The sequence below is a fragment of the Leopardus geoffroyi genome, chromosome C1 (assembly GCF_018350155.1).
Source record: "Leopardus geoffroyi isolate Oge1 chromosome C1, O.geoffroyi_Oge1_pat1.0, whole genome shotgun sequence".
Lineage (NCBI taxonomy): Eukaryota > Metazoa > Chordata > Mammalia > Carnivora > Felidae > Leopardus > Leopardus geoffroyi.
The window spans coordinates 151,825,694-151,839,870 of NC_059328.1; the positions used below are offsets into that span (position 1 = coordinate 151,825,694).

Consider the following 14,177-nt stretch of genomic DNA (forward strand, 5'->3'; position numbering starts at 1 on the left):
TATCCAGGTGTCCCCCTTCTATGAGTGTTTTAATTCTGCTATCATATTCTTAAAATCCAAGAGCTTCTCTTCTTTTTTCATGTAGGTGAAGTCTTCCCTTATCTCTCTGAAACTGTTAATGTATTTTTCAAAGTTTTTTCTTCTTTTGTAAACTGTGTTTTCTCCAGTTTTTTTTTTTCCAGTTTATTTGTTTGGTTGTCTTTCATGTTAGATGCTTTTCTCAGGTGTGCTGATCCTTGTCATACATATTTAACTGAAATGCAGGCGAGAAGCTCCGAGGTGTTGGTTTGGTATTCACTATAGGCTTCAATGTCTGGTAGTCTGGTGGGGCAGTTTGTCGTGCAACAATGAGAATCAGCGTATTTTGGGATTTCCTTTAGGGCTGGTTGTTTGGTAGGAAAAGAGGATAGAGGACCCAGGAGGGTTCTCAGTCTTTGATAAACAGTTATTTAAATACCTTGTTTTTGCTAGATAGGTTAGTGTTAGTGTTAGAGTTTAGGGATAGGGTTAGGATATGTGCCTGCAGTTCAGAGACCTCTCCAGAGAATAAAACCCCAGACTGCCCCTGGAGTGAGAATCAATGTGGCAGCCATCTACTGATGAGGCGAGAATGGGCTTTGGGGCTCTAAATACTTCTTAAGTAGGTATTCAGTTGATCCTTCTGTTTTTATGTCTACCTTCACACCCATTTTCAGAAATACTAGCAACTCTTAAGTGTTTGAGGTCTTTTCCAGGATAACTAGGCTGCTTCTCAGCTTTTTTGTCGTGTGTTTAGGAAGCCACTTTTTCAGATTTAGGGTTAAGATTAGGGTGAGGGTTAGGGTTAGGGTGTGTGTCTGGTATTGTACAGTTGAGAGACCTCTCCAGATGGTTAGAGTTAAGGTTCAAGGTTAGGAGTTAGGGATTAGGGGATGGAGCTTAGGGGCTTGGGTATGCCTAGTGTCTTGGAATTTAGAGACCTCTCCAGAGTATAAATTCCCAGGATTTTCCTGAGGTTAGAATAGACATTGCTGACATCTTAAGGAGCTAAGGCAAGGAGGGGATTTGGTGCTCTAAATATTCCATAAATAGATATTCAGTTGGTCCTTCTGTTTTTATCTCTACCTTCACACCCATTTTCAGAAATACTACCAATTGATAAATGTTTGTGGGGTCTTCTCCAGGATAAGTAGGCTGCTTGTCAGCTTTTCTTATGTGTTCTGAAGCCATTTTCTCACATCAAGGGTCAGGGCCTAGCATTGGGGTTAAGATTAGGGTTAAGGTTATGGTTAGGGTCACGGTTAATGCTAGTGTATGTTCCGGGTGTTTTGCAGTTCAGAGACATCTCCAGAGGGTGGCAGTTAGGGTTTGTTTTAGTTAGTGTGTATGGTTAGAGGTTAGGGGTTAAGGGTGGTGGGTTGTGGATTAGGGGTTCTACTATGTTCCTGGTGTCATGCAGTTCAGAGATCTCTCCAGAGGTTTAGGATTAAGGTGAGGATTAGCATTAGGGCTTCAGAAGTAGGGTTTAGGGATTTGGGTATGGACTAATATCCTGCAGTTCAGAGACCTCGCCACAATGTAAGTACCAAGACTTCCGATGAGGTAAAAATAGACATTGCAGCCATCCTCTGAGCTGAGGCAGGGAGGGGATTTGGGGGCTCTAAATTGCTCTTCAAGTAGATATTCGATTGGCTCCATGTTTATCTCTACCTTCACACCCACTTTCAGAAATATTACCAGTTCTTAAATGTTCAAGGTCGTCCCCAGGACAAGTATGATGCTCCTCCGCTTTTCTTATCGTGTGTTCAGACGCCACTTTCTGATCTAAGGTTACAGTTAGGGTTTGGGTTAGGGTTAGGGATAATGTTAGTGCATATAACTGTTATCCTGGAGTTCAGAGTCCTTTCCAGAGGCTTAGGGTTAGGGACAGTCTTAGGGTGAAGGTTAGGGTTAGAGGTTAGGGATTGTGTGTTCAGTGTGAAAGGTTTGGGTCTTTGCCTTGAATCTTTCAGTTAAGAGACCACTTCACAGAATAAAGTCCCAGAGTTCTGCCTGGGTGAGAACAGACATGTGAGCCTTATATACAGCTGAGCTATGGATGGGATGTGGGGCTCTAAATACTCGTTAAATGATTCTCAATTGTCTTCTTATCTGTAACTTCACATTCATTTTCAGAAATACTACCAATTTTTAAATGTTTGGGGTCTTCTTTATGATAAGTATGATGCTCCACAGCTTTTCTTATATGTTTAGAAAGCCACTTTCTCAGATCTTGGGTAGCGTTAGGTTAGGGGTGTTAGCCTTAGGGTCAGGGTCAGTTTTAGGCAATGTGCTTGGTATCCTACAATTCAGAGACCTCTGCAGACAATAAATCCACAGACCTCTGCCGGGGTGATAATAGACATGGCAGCTATCTACCGATCTGAAGCAAGGAGGGGATTTGGGTCCCTAAATACTCTTTAGATAGATATTCACCTGGTCTTCCCGTTTTCATCTCTACCTTCACACACAGTTCTTAAATGTTTGGCATCTTCTCCAAGAGAGCTAGGCTGCTTCTCAACTTTTTGTATCATGTATTTAAAAGGCACTTCTCAGCTCTAGGGTTTTGGTTAGGGTTTGCATTAGGTTTAGGGTTACTGTTCTTGTATTTGCCTTGTATCCTGGAGTTCAGTGACCTTTCCAGAAAGTTTGGATTAGGGATAGTCTTAGGGTTAAGGTTAGGGTTACAGGTTAGAGGTTAGGTTTGAAGACTTTGGGTGTGTGCCTGGTATCCTGCTGTTGAGAGATCTCTCCCAACAGTAAATCCCTGGACTTCTGCTAGGGTGGGAATAGACATCGTAGCCATCTATACTGCTGAGGCAAGGAGGGGATTTGGTGCTCTAAATACTCTTTAAATGGATATTCAATTTGTCCTTCTGTTTTTATTTCTGCCTTTGCATCCATTTTCAGAAATATTGCCAATTCTTAAATGTTTGGGGTCTTCTCATGGATAGCTAGACTGCTGCTCACCTTTTGTTTTTGTTTTTTTTTCTTCTTTTTTTTTTAATCAGAAAAACTGTGCTTAGAAAGCCCCTTTCTCATCTCTAGGGTTAAGGTTGGAGTCAGGATTAGTGTTAGTGTTAGGGTTAGGGGTTGTAGGTTACTGGTTAGTGGTTAAAATTAGAGTTAGGATTATGGTTAATGTTAGGGTATGTCCCTGGTATCCTGCTATTCAGAGACCTGTCCAGAAGATTAGTGTTAGGGTTAATGTTAGGGTGATTGTTAGTATCAGGGTTTGAGGTTAGGGCTTAGTGGTTATTGGTTAATGGTGAGGCCTTTGAATATGTGCCTGGCATCCTGAACTTCAAAAACCTTTCTGGATGGTAAATCCCCCAACTTCTGGTGTGAGCATAGACATGACATCCATCTATGGAGCTGAGGCAAGGAGGAAATTTGGGGCTCTGTATCCTCTTTAAATAAATATTCAATTGGTCCTTCTGTTTTTATCTCTACCTTCACACCCATATTTAGAAATACTACAGATTCTTAAATTTTGAGATTCTTCCCCAGGATAACGAGGCTGCTTCTCAAAGCTTTTCTTCCAATGTATTCAGGAAGCCACTTTCTCCTATCTAAGGTTAGATTTAGGGTTAGACTTATAGTGAGGATTAGGATTAGTGTTAGTATTAGGGGTTAAGGGTTAGCAATTAGTGTTAGGATTATTGTTAGGGTATATAACTGTTATCCTGTCGTGCAGAGACCTCTCTAGAGGGTTAGTGTTAGGGTTAATGTTAGAGTCAATGTTAGTATCAGTGCTAGAGGGTAAGGGTTACTGGTCATTGGTTAGTAGTTAGGGCTTCATATATGTGCCTGATACCCTGAAATTGGAAGAACTCTCCAGACAGCAAATTCCCAGACTTCTGCTGATGTGAGAATAGACATAGTATCCATCTACAAAGCTAAGGCAAGAAGGGATTTGGGGGCTGTAGATACTTTTTAAACAGATATTCAATTGGTTATTCTGTTTTTATCTCTACCTGCACACCCATATTTAGAAATACTATCAGTTCTTAAACATGTTTGGGGTCTTCCCCTGGATAACTAGGCTACTTTTCAGCTTTTCTTATTGCGTGTTCATGGTCACTTTCTCCTATCTATGTTAGTTAACTTCCATTCATCTTACTATTTTACAATTCTTTTCCTTTATGTTCTCTCATTCTCTTTTTTCTAATGGTTTATGACTTTAGAAATTTAATTTTTTCCCATTCCAATGGGGTATTAAAAATCTATGACCTTTCCTAAAAATTCTTCTCTATTCTTTGTCAAAAATATTTAATCTTCTATACCTATGCATTCAATCTTATTATATGATTGAAGGTATGCTTATATGAAGACTCAGTTCTTGCCATTTGTTATCATCTGTTGAGATTCTCCCACATAACGGATGGGTGCCATGTTAACTTGAAAGCAAAACATACCATTTGCCTGACAAAATGATGGAATGCCATCCAGGGATTGTTCATGGAAACTTTGCCACCCTGCTTCTTCCCACCTGAACAGGATTTGAAGGAGGACTGGGCTCCTGTATTGACTTTTCCACTTACTGGCTCTATGACTTGGGAAACTTTATTATTCTGGGCCTCTGTTTCTTCATTTGTAAATTGGGACTATAATACCTTTGTATGTTTATGTAAAATCACAAAATCATGCTACCTGGCTCATAGTGAATACTCATCGAGTGTCTGTTGAATTGTCCATCTGAAAATATTATAACCACCTATTCTAACATTGACACTGTATTAAATAAACATTTAAAGAAAATCAGCTATTTTAACTTGTAGAATGTTTTATGATTTTTTTTCTTAATAGGTCTAAAATTTAGCTGAAATATTTTTTCTTATAAAAATTTCAAAATATGCTAACATCAAATAACAAAATAAGATAATTTTAAGCATTTTTATTTATTCATTTATTCATTTTAAGGAGTGAAGAATAAGAACTTGGTAAGCTTACCTAAACTGTACTGACGTAATATTTCTTTTATCAAGACTGATATAATAAGTCTTGAGGTAAATCAGCATACTAATTCAATATAATTGTGGTAAGGATTAGAAAAATTCTACTTAGTGTGAGTCTTCAGTTATAGTTCTATAAATATGAAAATGTTAATATTTCTAATAACCCATGATATTAAGATAGTTTATATTTATTTTTTCTTCCTGCCTTTTCCCTTGCCCAAGGGAAAACAGCTGCTTCAGATCAGAAGTTCATATTTTTACTTGATTGATTGCAGTAAACTAGCAAATGATTTACCTACATCCGGGTTCATCTTACTTTACTCTGCAGTCTGTTTAATGTAAATGAGTGTTTCTGTAATGGAAATTTTAGAATTGCCCCTCTGCTCTGTAAAATTCTTCAGTGACTTCCCTTGGTCTAAATCTTTAGGGTGGCATTCAAGACTTTCATGATCTGACCCTCTTCTCCCTTTAGATGTCATCACAAGCCAGTCCTTCACCTCAAACTTTAATCGCATCTCTACATCTTTTGTGTTTTGTGTACTCCCTTTATGTCAGATTTCTATTTAAAAACCTGCTCCTCGTTTGTGTTGGGAAGATCAAAGCTCTCCTTTCCCCTGTGACAATAATTTTCAGTTATTTTATAATTGCTTATATAACTACCAAATCCCCTTACTAGATGTGAATAGTTTGGAGTAGTAGTAATTTTTATTTTAGTCCTTTTTTTTTTTTTTTTTTTTTTACTATGGATGCATAAGCATTCAAAGTTTGTTGATGGGGTGACTGTGTATTTTTGGCAATTTTTAAACATTTTGTTTTATAAAATAGTATAGTAATTGTCATAATTTTACATAGATAAAATTGGGCAGACTCCAATTCAAATAATAAATATGTTTTACAGCCTTCAGTTTGGAAACCTGCAGAATTATGATCGCCATGTTGGATGTATCCTTGAATAAAAATAGAAAATACTAGAATATGGAATAATTGTTTTCTGAATATAACTAAGCAATTGTTGGCTGTAGATGACTAAAGTAAATTAGAGACTTTAAAAATACTTTGTAAGATTCTGTTTGAATTCCATGCTCTTCCATTTTGAAGTAGAAATCTATTCATATGCTGAATTTAGCTAACTTGCAGAAGCATACTAATAGTTTTTTAGTCAATGATTTACAGCTTTGGGTCAAGTAAATTCTCATTGGTATCAAAATTTATTTTTATTAATAAAACTATCAGAGAGATTACACAGGAAAAATGAGGTTTAGTGAATTCAAAGAACTTTGGGCAGCTCTTAATGCCTGGAAGCAAAACTTCATGACTATTGATCAAGACCAAAGTGGCACAGTGGAACATCATGAATTGAATCAAGCCATCACTGCTATGGGTAAGAATGTTAAAATTCTTTAGAATCTATCCAGATAATTGTTCTTTGATGAAATGAATCTTAACTGTTTTAATTTGTTAAGTGACAAAGGAATCTATTATTTCACCAGCTGTTGCCCAGTTTGATTTGAAGATTGTAGATGAATTCTGATTGAAGACTTTTAACAAAACCATTTTATCTATGTTTTTTTTTCAAAAGATGATCTTTTTTATACATTGTGGTTGATAAAATTAATTTCTGAATTTCCTCTGTTGAGTATATTAAAATGCATTCCTCTAATTGTGGGTAACCACCATTTATAGTGTATTCTTTTTTAATTTGCTGAGGTGTCTAATTATTTATTTTATTTTTGCCAGATTTTGGGAAGTATTAATATGCAGTGTTATATTAATTTCAAGAATACAGCATTTCTATTCGTATCCGTATCAGGTGTTCAAAAATTCTATACATTACTCAGTGCTTACCACAAGTATATTCACCGTCTGTAACCATACAACATATATTATGATCTTATTGACTGTATTCCCTATGCTGTATTTTTCAGGGTGACTTAATTATTTTGTTTTAAATTTTTTTTAATGTTTATTTATTTTTGAGAGAGAAAAAGAAAGCAAGAGTAAGCAAGGGTGGGGCAGAGAGAGAAGGAGATACAGAATCCAAAGCAGGCTCCGGGTTCTGAGCTGTCAGCACAGAGCCTGACATGGGGCTCAAACTTGTGAACTGTGAGATCATGACCTGAGCTGAAGTTGGATGCTTAACCGACTGAGCCACCCAGGCACCCCTTTTTATTTTTTTTTAATGTTTGTTTATTTGTGAGAAAGAGACAGAGCACAAGCAGGGGAGGGGCAGAGAGAGAGGGAGACACAGAATCTGAAGAAGGCTCTAGGCTCTGAGCTGTCAGCACAGAGCCTGATACGGGGCTCAAACTCATAACCGGCGATATCACGATCTGAGCCAAAGTTGGATGCTTAACTGACTGAGCGACCCAGACGCCCCTGGGGTGACTTAATTATTTCGTAACTGGAAGTTTGTACCACTTATCTCCCCTCTGGTAACCACCAGTTTGTTCTCTATATTTAAGGGCCTTTTTTGTTTGTTCCTTTTTTCTTTGTTTTGTTTTTTAAATTCCATATATTTTTGAAACCATATGGTATTTGACTTTCTCTGACTTATTTCGCTTAACATAATACCCTCTAGGTCCATCCATTTGTCGCAAGTGGCAAGATCTCATTCTTTTATATGGCTGAGTAATATTTCATTGTATATATGTACCACATCTTTTTTATCCATTTATTGGTTGATGGACACTTTGGTTGCTTCCATAATTTGTCTATTGTAAATAATGCTGCAGTAAATACAGGGCTGCACATATCTTTTTGAATTAGTGTCTTCCTTTTCTTTGGAAATATTCCAGTATTGGAATTACTGGATTATATGGTATTTCTATTTTTAATTTTTACTTTATTTATTTATTTTGAGAGAGAGAAAAAGCAGGGAGGGGCAGAGAGAGAGGGAGAGAGAGAGAATTCCAAGCAGGCTTCCCCATTGGTAAGCCACATGTGGGGCTCGAACCTACGAACTGTGAGGTTATGACCTGAGCCAAAATTAAGAGTCTGAAGCTTGACCATCCTAGCCACCCAGGTGCTCCCCTCTATTTCTGACTTTTTGAGGGCCCTCCATACTGTTTTTCACAATGGCTGTACCATTTACATTCCTAACAACAATGCAGAAAGGTTTCTTTTTCTCTACATTTTCACCAATACTTGTTATTCCTTGTATTTTTTATTCTAGCCATTCTGACAGATGTAATGGAATCTTTCATTGTAGTTTTAATTTGCATTTCCCTGATGATTATGAATGTTGAACATTTTTTTGTGTGTCTTTTGGCCATATGTTTATCTTCTTTGGAAAAATGTCTGTTTGGGTCTTCTGCATATATTTCATTGGATTATTTGGGGTTTTTTAGTGTTGAGCTGTCTAAGTTCTATATATTTGGATATTAACCACTTACAGGATATGTCATTTGCAAATATCTTCTCCCATTCAGTAGGTTGCCTTTTCATTTTGTTAATGGTTTCCTTCACTGTGCAAAAGCTTTTTATTTTGGTGTAGCCCCAGTAGTTTATTTTTGCTTTTGTTTTCCTTGCCTCAGGAGACCTATCTAGAAAAATGTTGCTTCAGCCAATGTTAAATTACTGCCTATGTTTTCCTTTAGGAGTTTTGTGGTTTCAGGTCTCATATTTAGTTCTTTAATCCTTTTTGAGTTTGTGTATGATGTAAGAAAATAGTCCAGTTTCATTCTTTTGCATGTGGCTGTACCATTTTCCTACACCATTTGCTGAAGAGACTTTTTCCCATTGTATGTTCTTGCCTCCTTTGTCATAGATTAATTGACCATATAAGCATGGGTTTATTTCTGAGCTCTCTATTCTGGTCTTTTCATCTGTTTATCTATTTTTGTGCCAGTACCACACTGTTTTGATTACTGCAGTTCTATAGTATATCTTGAAATCTGAAATTGTGATACCTCCCACTTTGTTCTTCTTTCTCAGGATTACTTTGGCTATTTGGGGTCTTTTTAGTTCCATACGAATTTTAGTATAATTTGTTCTAGTTCTGTGATAAAATGCCATTGATATTTTATAGGGGTTGCATTGAATCTGTACATTGCTTTGAGTAATATGGACATTTCAACAATATTGGTTTTTCCAATCCCTGAGTATAGAATAGTGTTCATTTGTGGTAAGAGCTCTAATTTGATAGCAAAGGCTTATCTCAATATATTACTGGTTTCCATATTATACTCTAGCTTTTCAACAATAAAAACCATGTTTTCTAAATTTTCCTTCGTTTTCTTATGTGGTTAGTATACACAGTATATGCCAAAATACCTCAGAATGCAAAGTCTGCATTTTAGAGTATTTTAAAAGAATGTAACTTTATTTTTATCCTATCTTTGGTAAGCTGAGGTTCTCAGTCTGCTTTCTTTCAAAAGTGGTAATATAAAATGGTGTTTAACCTGCTTTTACAGTTCATGTAGTATTCCTAATTGTGTTTACCCTTTGATTTTTTTTTACACTCATTTGCAAACAAAATACAGTTGTAAGAAAATTAACCTTTTGAAATTTAAAATCTGAACCCAATGCAAATTATCTCAAATTCCAATTTAAAGAAGCTAAAGCTAGTGATTTGTTTTGTTTTATAATTAGACATTTTAATTTAATAGATGGTCATTTTAGAGACAGTCCTGGACACATCATATATAGTTCAGTTAAAGCATTAATACCTAATGGATTAAACTTGATCCTTAATTCAACATAATGTAGAAAAGGTACTATAACCTTAGGCAAAAAAGAAAACTGCCAGAGTTCACATAGGCATTTGAGTGCCATAGAGAGATATTGTGGATTATTCAAATTTAAGATCTTCAGATACATGTTAAAGTATTCAAATTATTTTGCTGAGAATGCTATGGGAAATAATAAGAGTTTTATCATTACACATTCAGATCATAACTCTCTACTAGGAAGCTTAAAATACATTTGCATATAATTACATAAGTTTCCATACTTCTATTAATTTATACCTTTCCATTTATTTATTTATTTATTTATTTATTTATTTATTTTTAGCAAGTTCCCTGGATTGTAGCTACACATAAAATTTTCTCTACGTTTATTATTGTTTTCCTCTTTGAGTAGATTGTCCAAATCTGCTAATATAGTAATATATAAAGACAATAATTCTAGGTCAGCATCCTTCACAGTAAAGTATGCACATATTGGAAAGTTGCTAAGAATAGATCTTAAAAGTTCTCATAACAAGAAGAGAAAATTCTGTAACTATATAGGGTGACAGGTGTTAACTAGACTTATTATAGTGATCATTTTGTAATATATGCAACTATGGAATCATTATATTGTACATCTGAAACTAATATAATTATATATGCCAATTATACCTCAATGAAAAAAAAGGCAAAAAGGAAATAAAGAATTTAAGTGATAGCAAAAATCACTAATAATCTTTCCTTGATATTCTTTAAAGAACTATGAAATTACAGAATTGAAATATTGGAGCATTAAAATCTATAAAATATTCTAGACATTATTTAAAAATAAAAACATATTCTAAAAATACAAAAACATAATTTTGTTTTTTCTTAGCTATGACTTCATTACAGAGCTAGAATTTAGATGTTTATGTACCACGTAACCATTAGTGGTAAAGCCTTTGTCTGACAAGTTTCAATATGAATGTGTTTTATTTTTAGTATGTATTTTTATGGAATGAATTTTGGAATTTTGTTTTTTTGATTGTTTTTAAAGAAAATACAATGCTGTGATGTTCTTATGGTGTTTGGTGTTAGAAGTTTTAATCTGTTAATTCTTATTTCTAGGTTATAGGTTGAGCCCTCAAACATTAACTGCTATTGTTAAACGGTACAGCAAGAATGGCAGAATCTTCTTTGATGATTATGTGGCTTGCTGTGTGAAGCTTCGAGCACTGACAGGTATTCATCATTTAAAAATGGGTATAGCGTTATGTAGCTATTTTTCTTTTTCTTTTTCTTTTTTGAAATTACTGATTATTTTTAAGTTTATTTATTTTGAAAGAGACAGTAGGGGAGGGGCAGACAGAGGGTGACAGAATCCTAAGCTGGCTCCGCACTATCAGCACAGACTGATGTGAGACTTGAACGCATGAAACCGTGAGATTATGACCTGAGCAGAAACCAAGGGTCAGACACTTAACTCGCTGAGCCACCCAGGTGCCCCGTAGCTATTTCTCTGAAAAATATCTCTTGTTTTCTTCGACAAGTTTGTAATATTATGTATTTTTCACCATTATTCACTGTTAAATTTGATCAGTTTTAAGGCTTTAAAACTTTAGCAGTATTGTGAAAAAAAATTTAAAAAAACTTTAGCAATATGAATACTGAAAGATTGTTGTAGCTCAGTTTTGGAAAGTTTTCATGTCTCAGTTGCCTGGGATATGAAATCACTTGATTTAATTGAGTATGAAGAGAAAGAGGGAAGATGGCAGTGGAGTAGAAGGACCCTAAACTCATCTTGTCCCATGAACACATCTAGATAGCTATCAAATTATCCTAAGTACCCCAGAAATCAACCTGAAGATTGACAGAACAAACTCCACAACTAAAGGGAGAGAAGAGGCCACATCAAAGAAGGTAGGATGAGTGGAGACATGGTTGAGGGGAGAAATGGATCATGGGTGGTGTAGGGAGGAGGAAGCTGTAGTCATGGAGAAGGGTGAGAGAGAGAGAGGAACAAATGGGAATGCATAAGGAGAATGTTTCCCCAAAGCATTGGCTTGGAAAATGAGAGAGGCTGAATTTCACGAGTTCTTGCAACTAGCAGGGCTTGAAGCTTAGACTTTTGAAGGTCAACAGACTTGACTAGGATAGAGTCCAGAGGGTACTGCACTGCTCCTGGAGAGAAGGCAGACACACAACCTAGGGGCAGACAGCATGGAAACAGTGATTTGAAGGTGCTTGGGGTACACAGTGGGGAGAATATTCACTCTTCTTGCACATCCCTGAGAGGCAGCATTCACAGAGACACCTCTCCAGGAACAAAGGAGCCAGCTGGTGTCATTTCCCTCCCCCACCCTTCAGCATAAGCACATAGCTGCACGTGGGAAGTGGCATAGCACGTACACGGGCTGCCTGATTTCCTTATACCAAACCCCACACCCCTGTGCTCTAGCAGGACTCACTTCTCAGTCAAGCATGCCTTAGTCTCAGAATGGCAGGCTCCTTCCCCAGAAGCCCAGCACAAGCCCCTGCCTCCACCACATCTGACAGAAGAGTTCTATATGGCCTCAGTTCTGGTGCAGGTGGTGTCGGGTCTCATTAAACAAGCAGACTAGAGCACACCTAGTTAAAACTTGACACGTTCCGGCCAGCGACCAAACACTGCCCACAGCAGGTAAGTAGAACCTCTACAGATGACTGGCCAGAAGGATAGAGCAGCCAAAACATAAGAGCAGAACTCACACAGCAAACATCAGAGATAATCCTTGAAGCACCAGGCCCTGGATACTACATGACCTCTTCTCCATAAAGCTGTTACTCTCAGGAGCAGGAGAATTAACTGGCCTTTCTAACACAGAAGAAGACTGAGACTTAGACAAAATGCCAAGATGGAGGAATTTATCCCAAATGAAAAAACAAAATAAGGCCACAGCCAGAGATCTAAGCAAAACAAATGTAAGTAACATGCCGATGGAAAATGTAAAGCAACAATCATAAGGTTACTCACTGGGGTTGAGAAAAGAATATAAGACATCAGGGTGACCCTTGTCACAGAGGAAAAAGAGTTAAAAAAAGAATCAGAGATGAAAAATGCAATAAATGAGATTGGAAATAGGCTTGATACAACGAACAGCAGGCTGAAAGAAGCAGAGGAATGAATTAGCTATTTTGAAAACAAAATGGAAAATAATGAAGATGAACAAAAGAGACAAAGAAGAATTATGGAATGTGAGAATAGACTCAGGGAACACAGTGGCTTCATCAGATATAATAACGTTCATATTATAGGAGTCCCAGAAGAAGAAGAGAGAGAAAAGAGGGCAGAAAATTTATTTGAACAAATAAGGGCTGAAAACTTCCCTAATCTGGGGAAGGAGACATCCAGATCTAGGAGGTACAGAGAACTCCCATCAAAATCAACCAAAGCAAGCCAACACCAAGACATACTATAATTAAATTTGCAAAATATAGTGATAAAAAATCTTAAAAGCAGCAAGGCAAAAGAAGTCCTTAACTTATAAGGGACAACCCATAAGGCTAGCTGGAGATTTCTCAACAGAAACTTGGCAAGCCAGAAAGAAGTGGCATGCTGTGTTTAAAGTGCTGAGTGGGAGGGGCGCCTGGGTGGCTCAGCTAGTTAAGTGTCCAACTTCGCTCAGGTCATGGTCTCACAGTTTGTGAATTCAAGCCCCACGTCAGGCTCTGGGCTGACAGCTTGGAGCCTGGAGCCTGCTTCGGATTCTGTGTTTCCCTCTCTCTCTGCCCCTCACCCGCTCACACTCTGTCTCTCAAACAGAAACATTAAAAATAAATTGAAAAAAAAAAAAAAGTGCTGAGTGGGAAAAATCTGCAGCCAAGAATACTTTATCCAGCAAGTCTATCATTCAGAATAGTTGAGTTTTCTAGACAAGCAAAAACGAAAGGAATTAGTGACCACTAAACCAGCTCTGCAAGAATATTAAAGGAGACTCTGAGTGCAACAGAGAGACAAGAAAGGATGGGAGAAAAATCTCCAGAAACAATGACAAAACAAGTAATAAAATGGCACTAAATACATTTCTCAAGGACTATTTTGAATGTAAATGGACTTAACCCTCCACAATCAAAAGACATAGGTTGTCCAAATGGATTAAAAAACAAGACTCATCTATACATTGCCTATAAGAGACTTGTTTTAGACCTAAAGACACCTGCAGATTGAAAGTGAGGGGATGGAGAAAAATGTATCAAGCAAATGGATGGCAAAAGAATGCCAGAGTTGCAATGCTTATATAAAACAAATAGAATTTAAAACAAAGACTGTAATAAGATATATAGAAGGGTACTTACATCATAATAAAGGGGACAATTCAACAAGACTATCTACCAATTTGCAAATATTTATGTACCCAACATGAGAGCAGTTAAATATATAAAACAATTAATAACAAACATAAAGGAATTAATGATAATAATACAATGATAGTAGGGGACTTCAACATCCTGACTTACATCAATGGACAGCTAATCTAAACAGAAAATAAACAAGGAAACAATGTCTTTG

General features: G+C 36.7%; 1 protein-coding gene across 3 annotated transcripts in view; it reads left to right on the forward strand.

The window, feature by feature from the left end:
* GCA (grancalcin) overlaps positions 1–14,177 on the forward strand; it is a 34,211-nt gene that overhangs the window by 13,620 nt on the left and 6,414 nt on the right. For 2 of the 3 annotated variants that reach the window (XM_045480024.1, XM_045480026.1), the window contains 3 exons: positions 5,875–5,918; positions 6,210–6,357; positions 10,757–10,870. In XM_045480024.1, the coding sequence (XP_045335980.1) occupies positions 5,875–5,918; positions 6,210–6,357; positions 10,757–10,870 (306 nt within the window). Of the gene's footprint in view, positions 1–5,874; positions 5,919–6,209; positions 6,358–10,756; positions 10,871–12,491; positions 12,538–14,177 lie in introns of those variants that run through there. The other variant, XM_045480025.1, reaches the window with a different exon arrangement.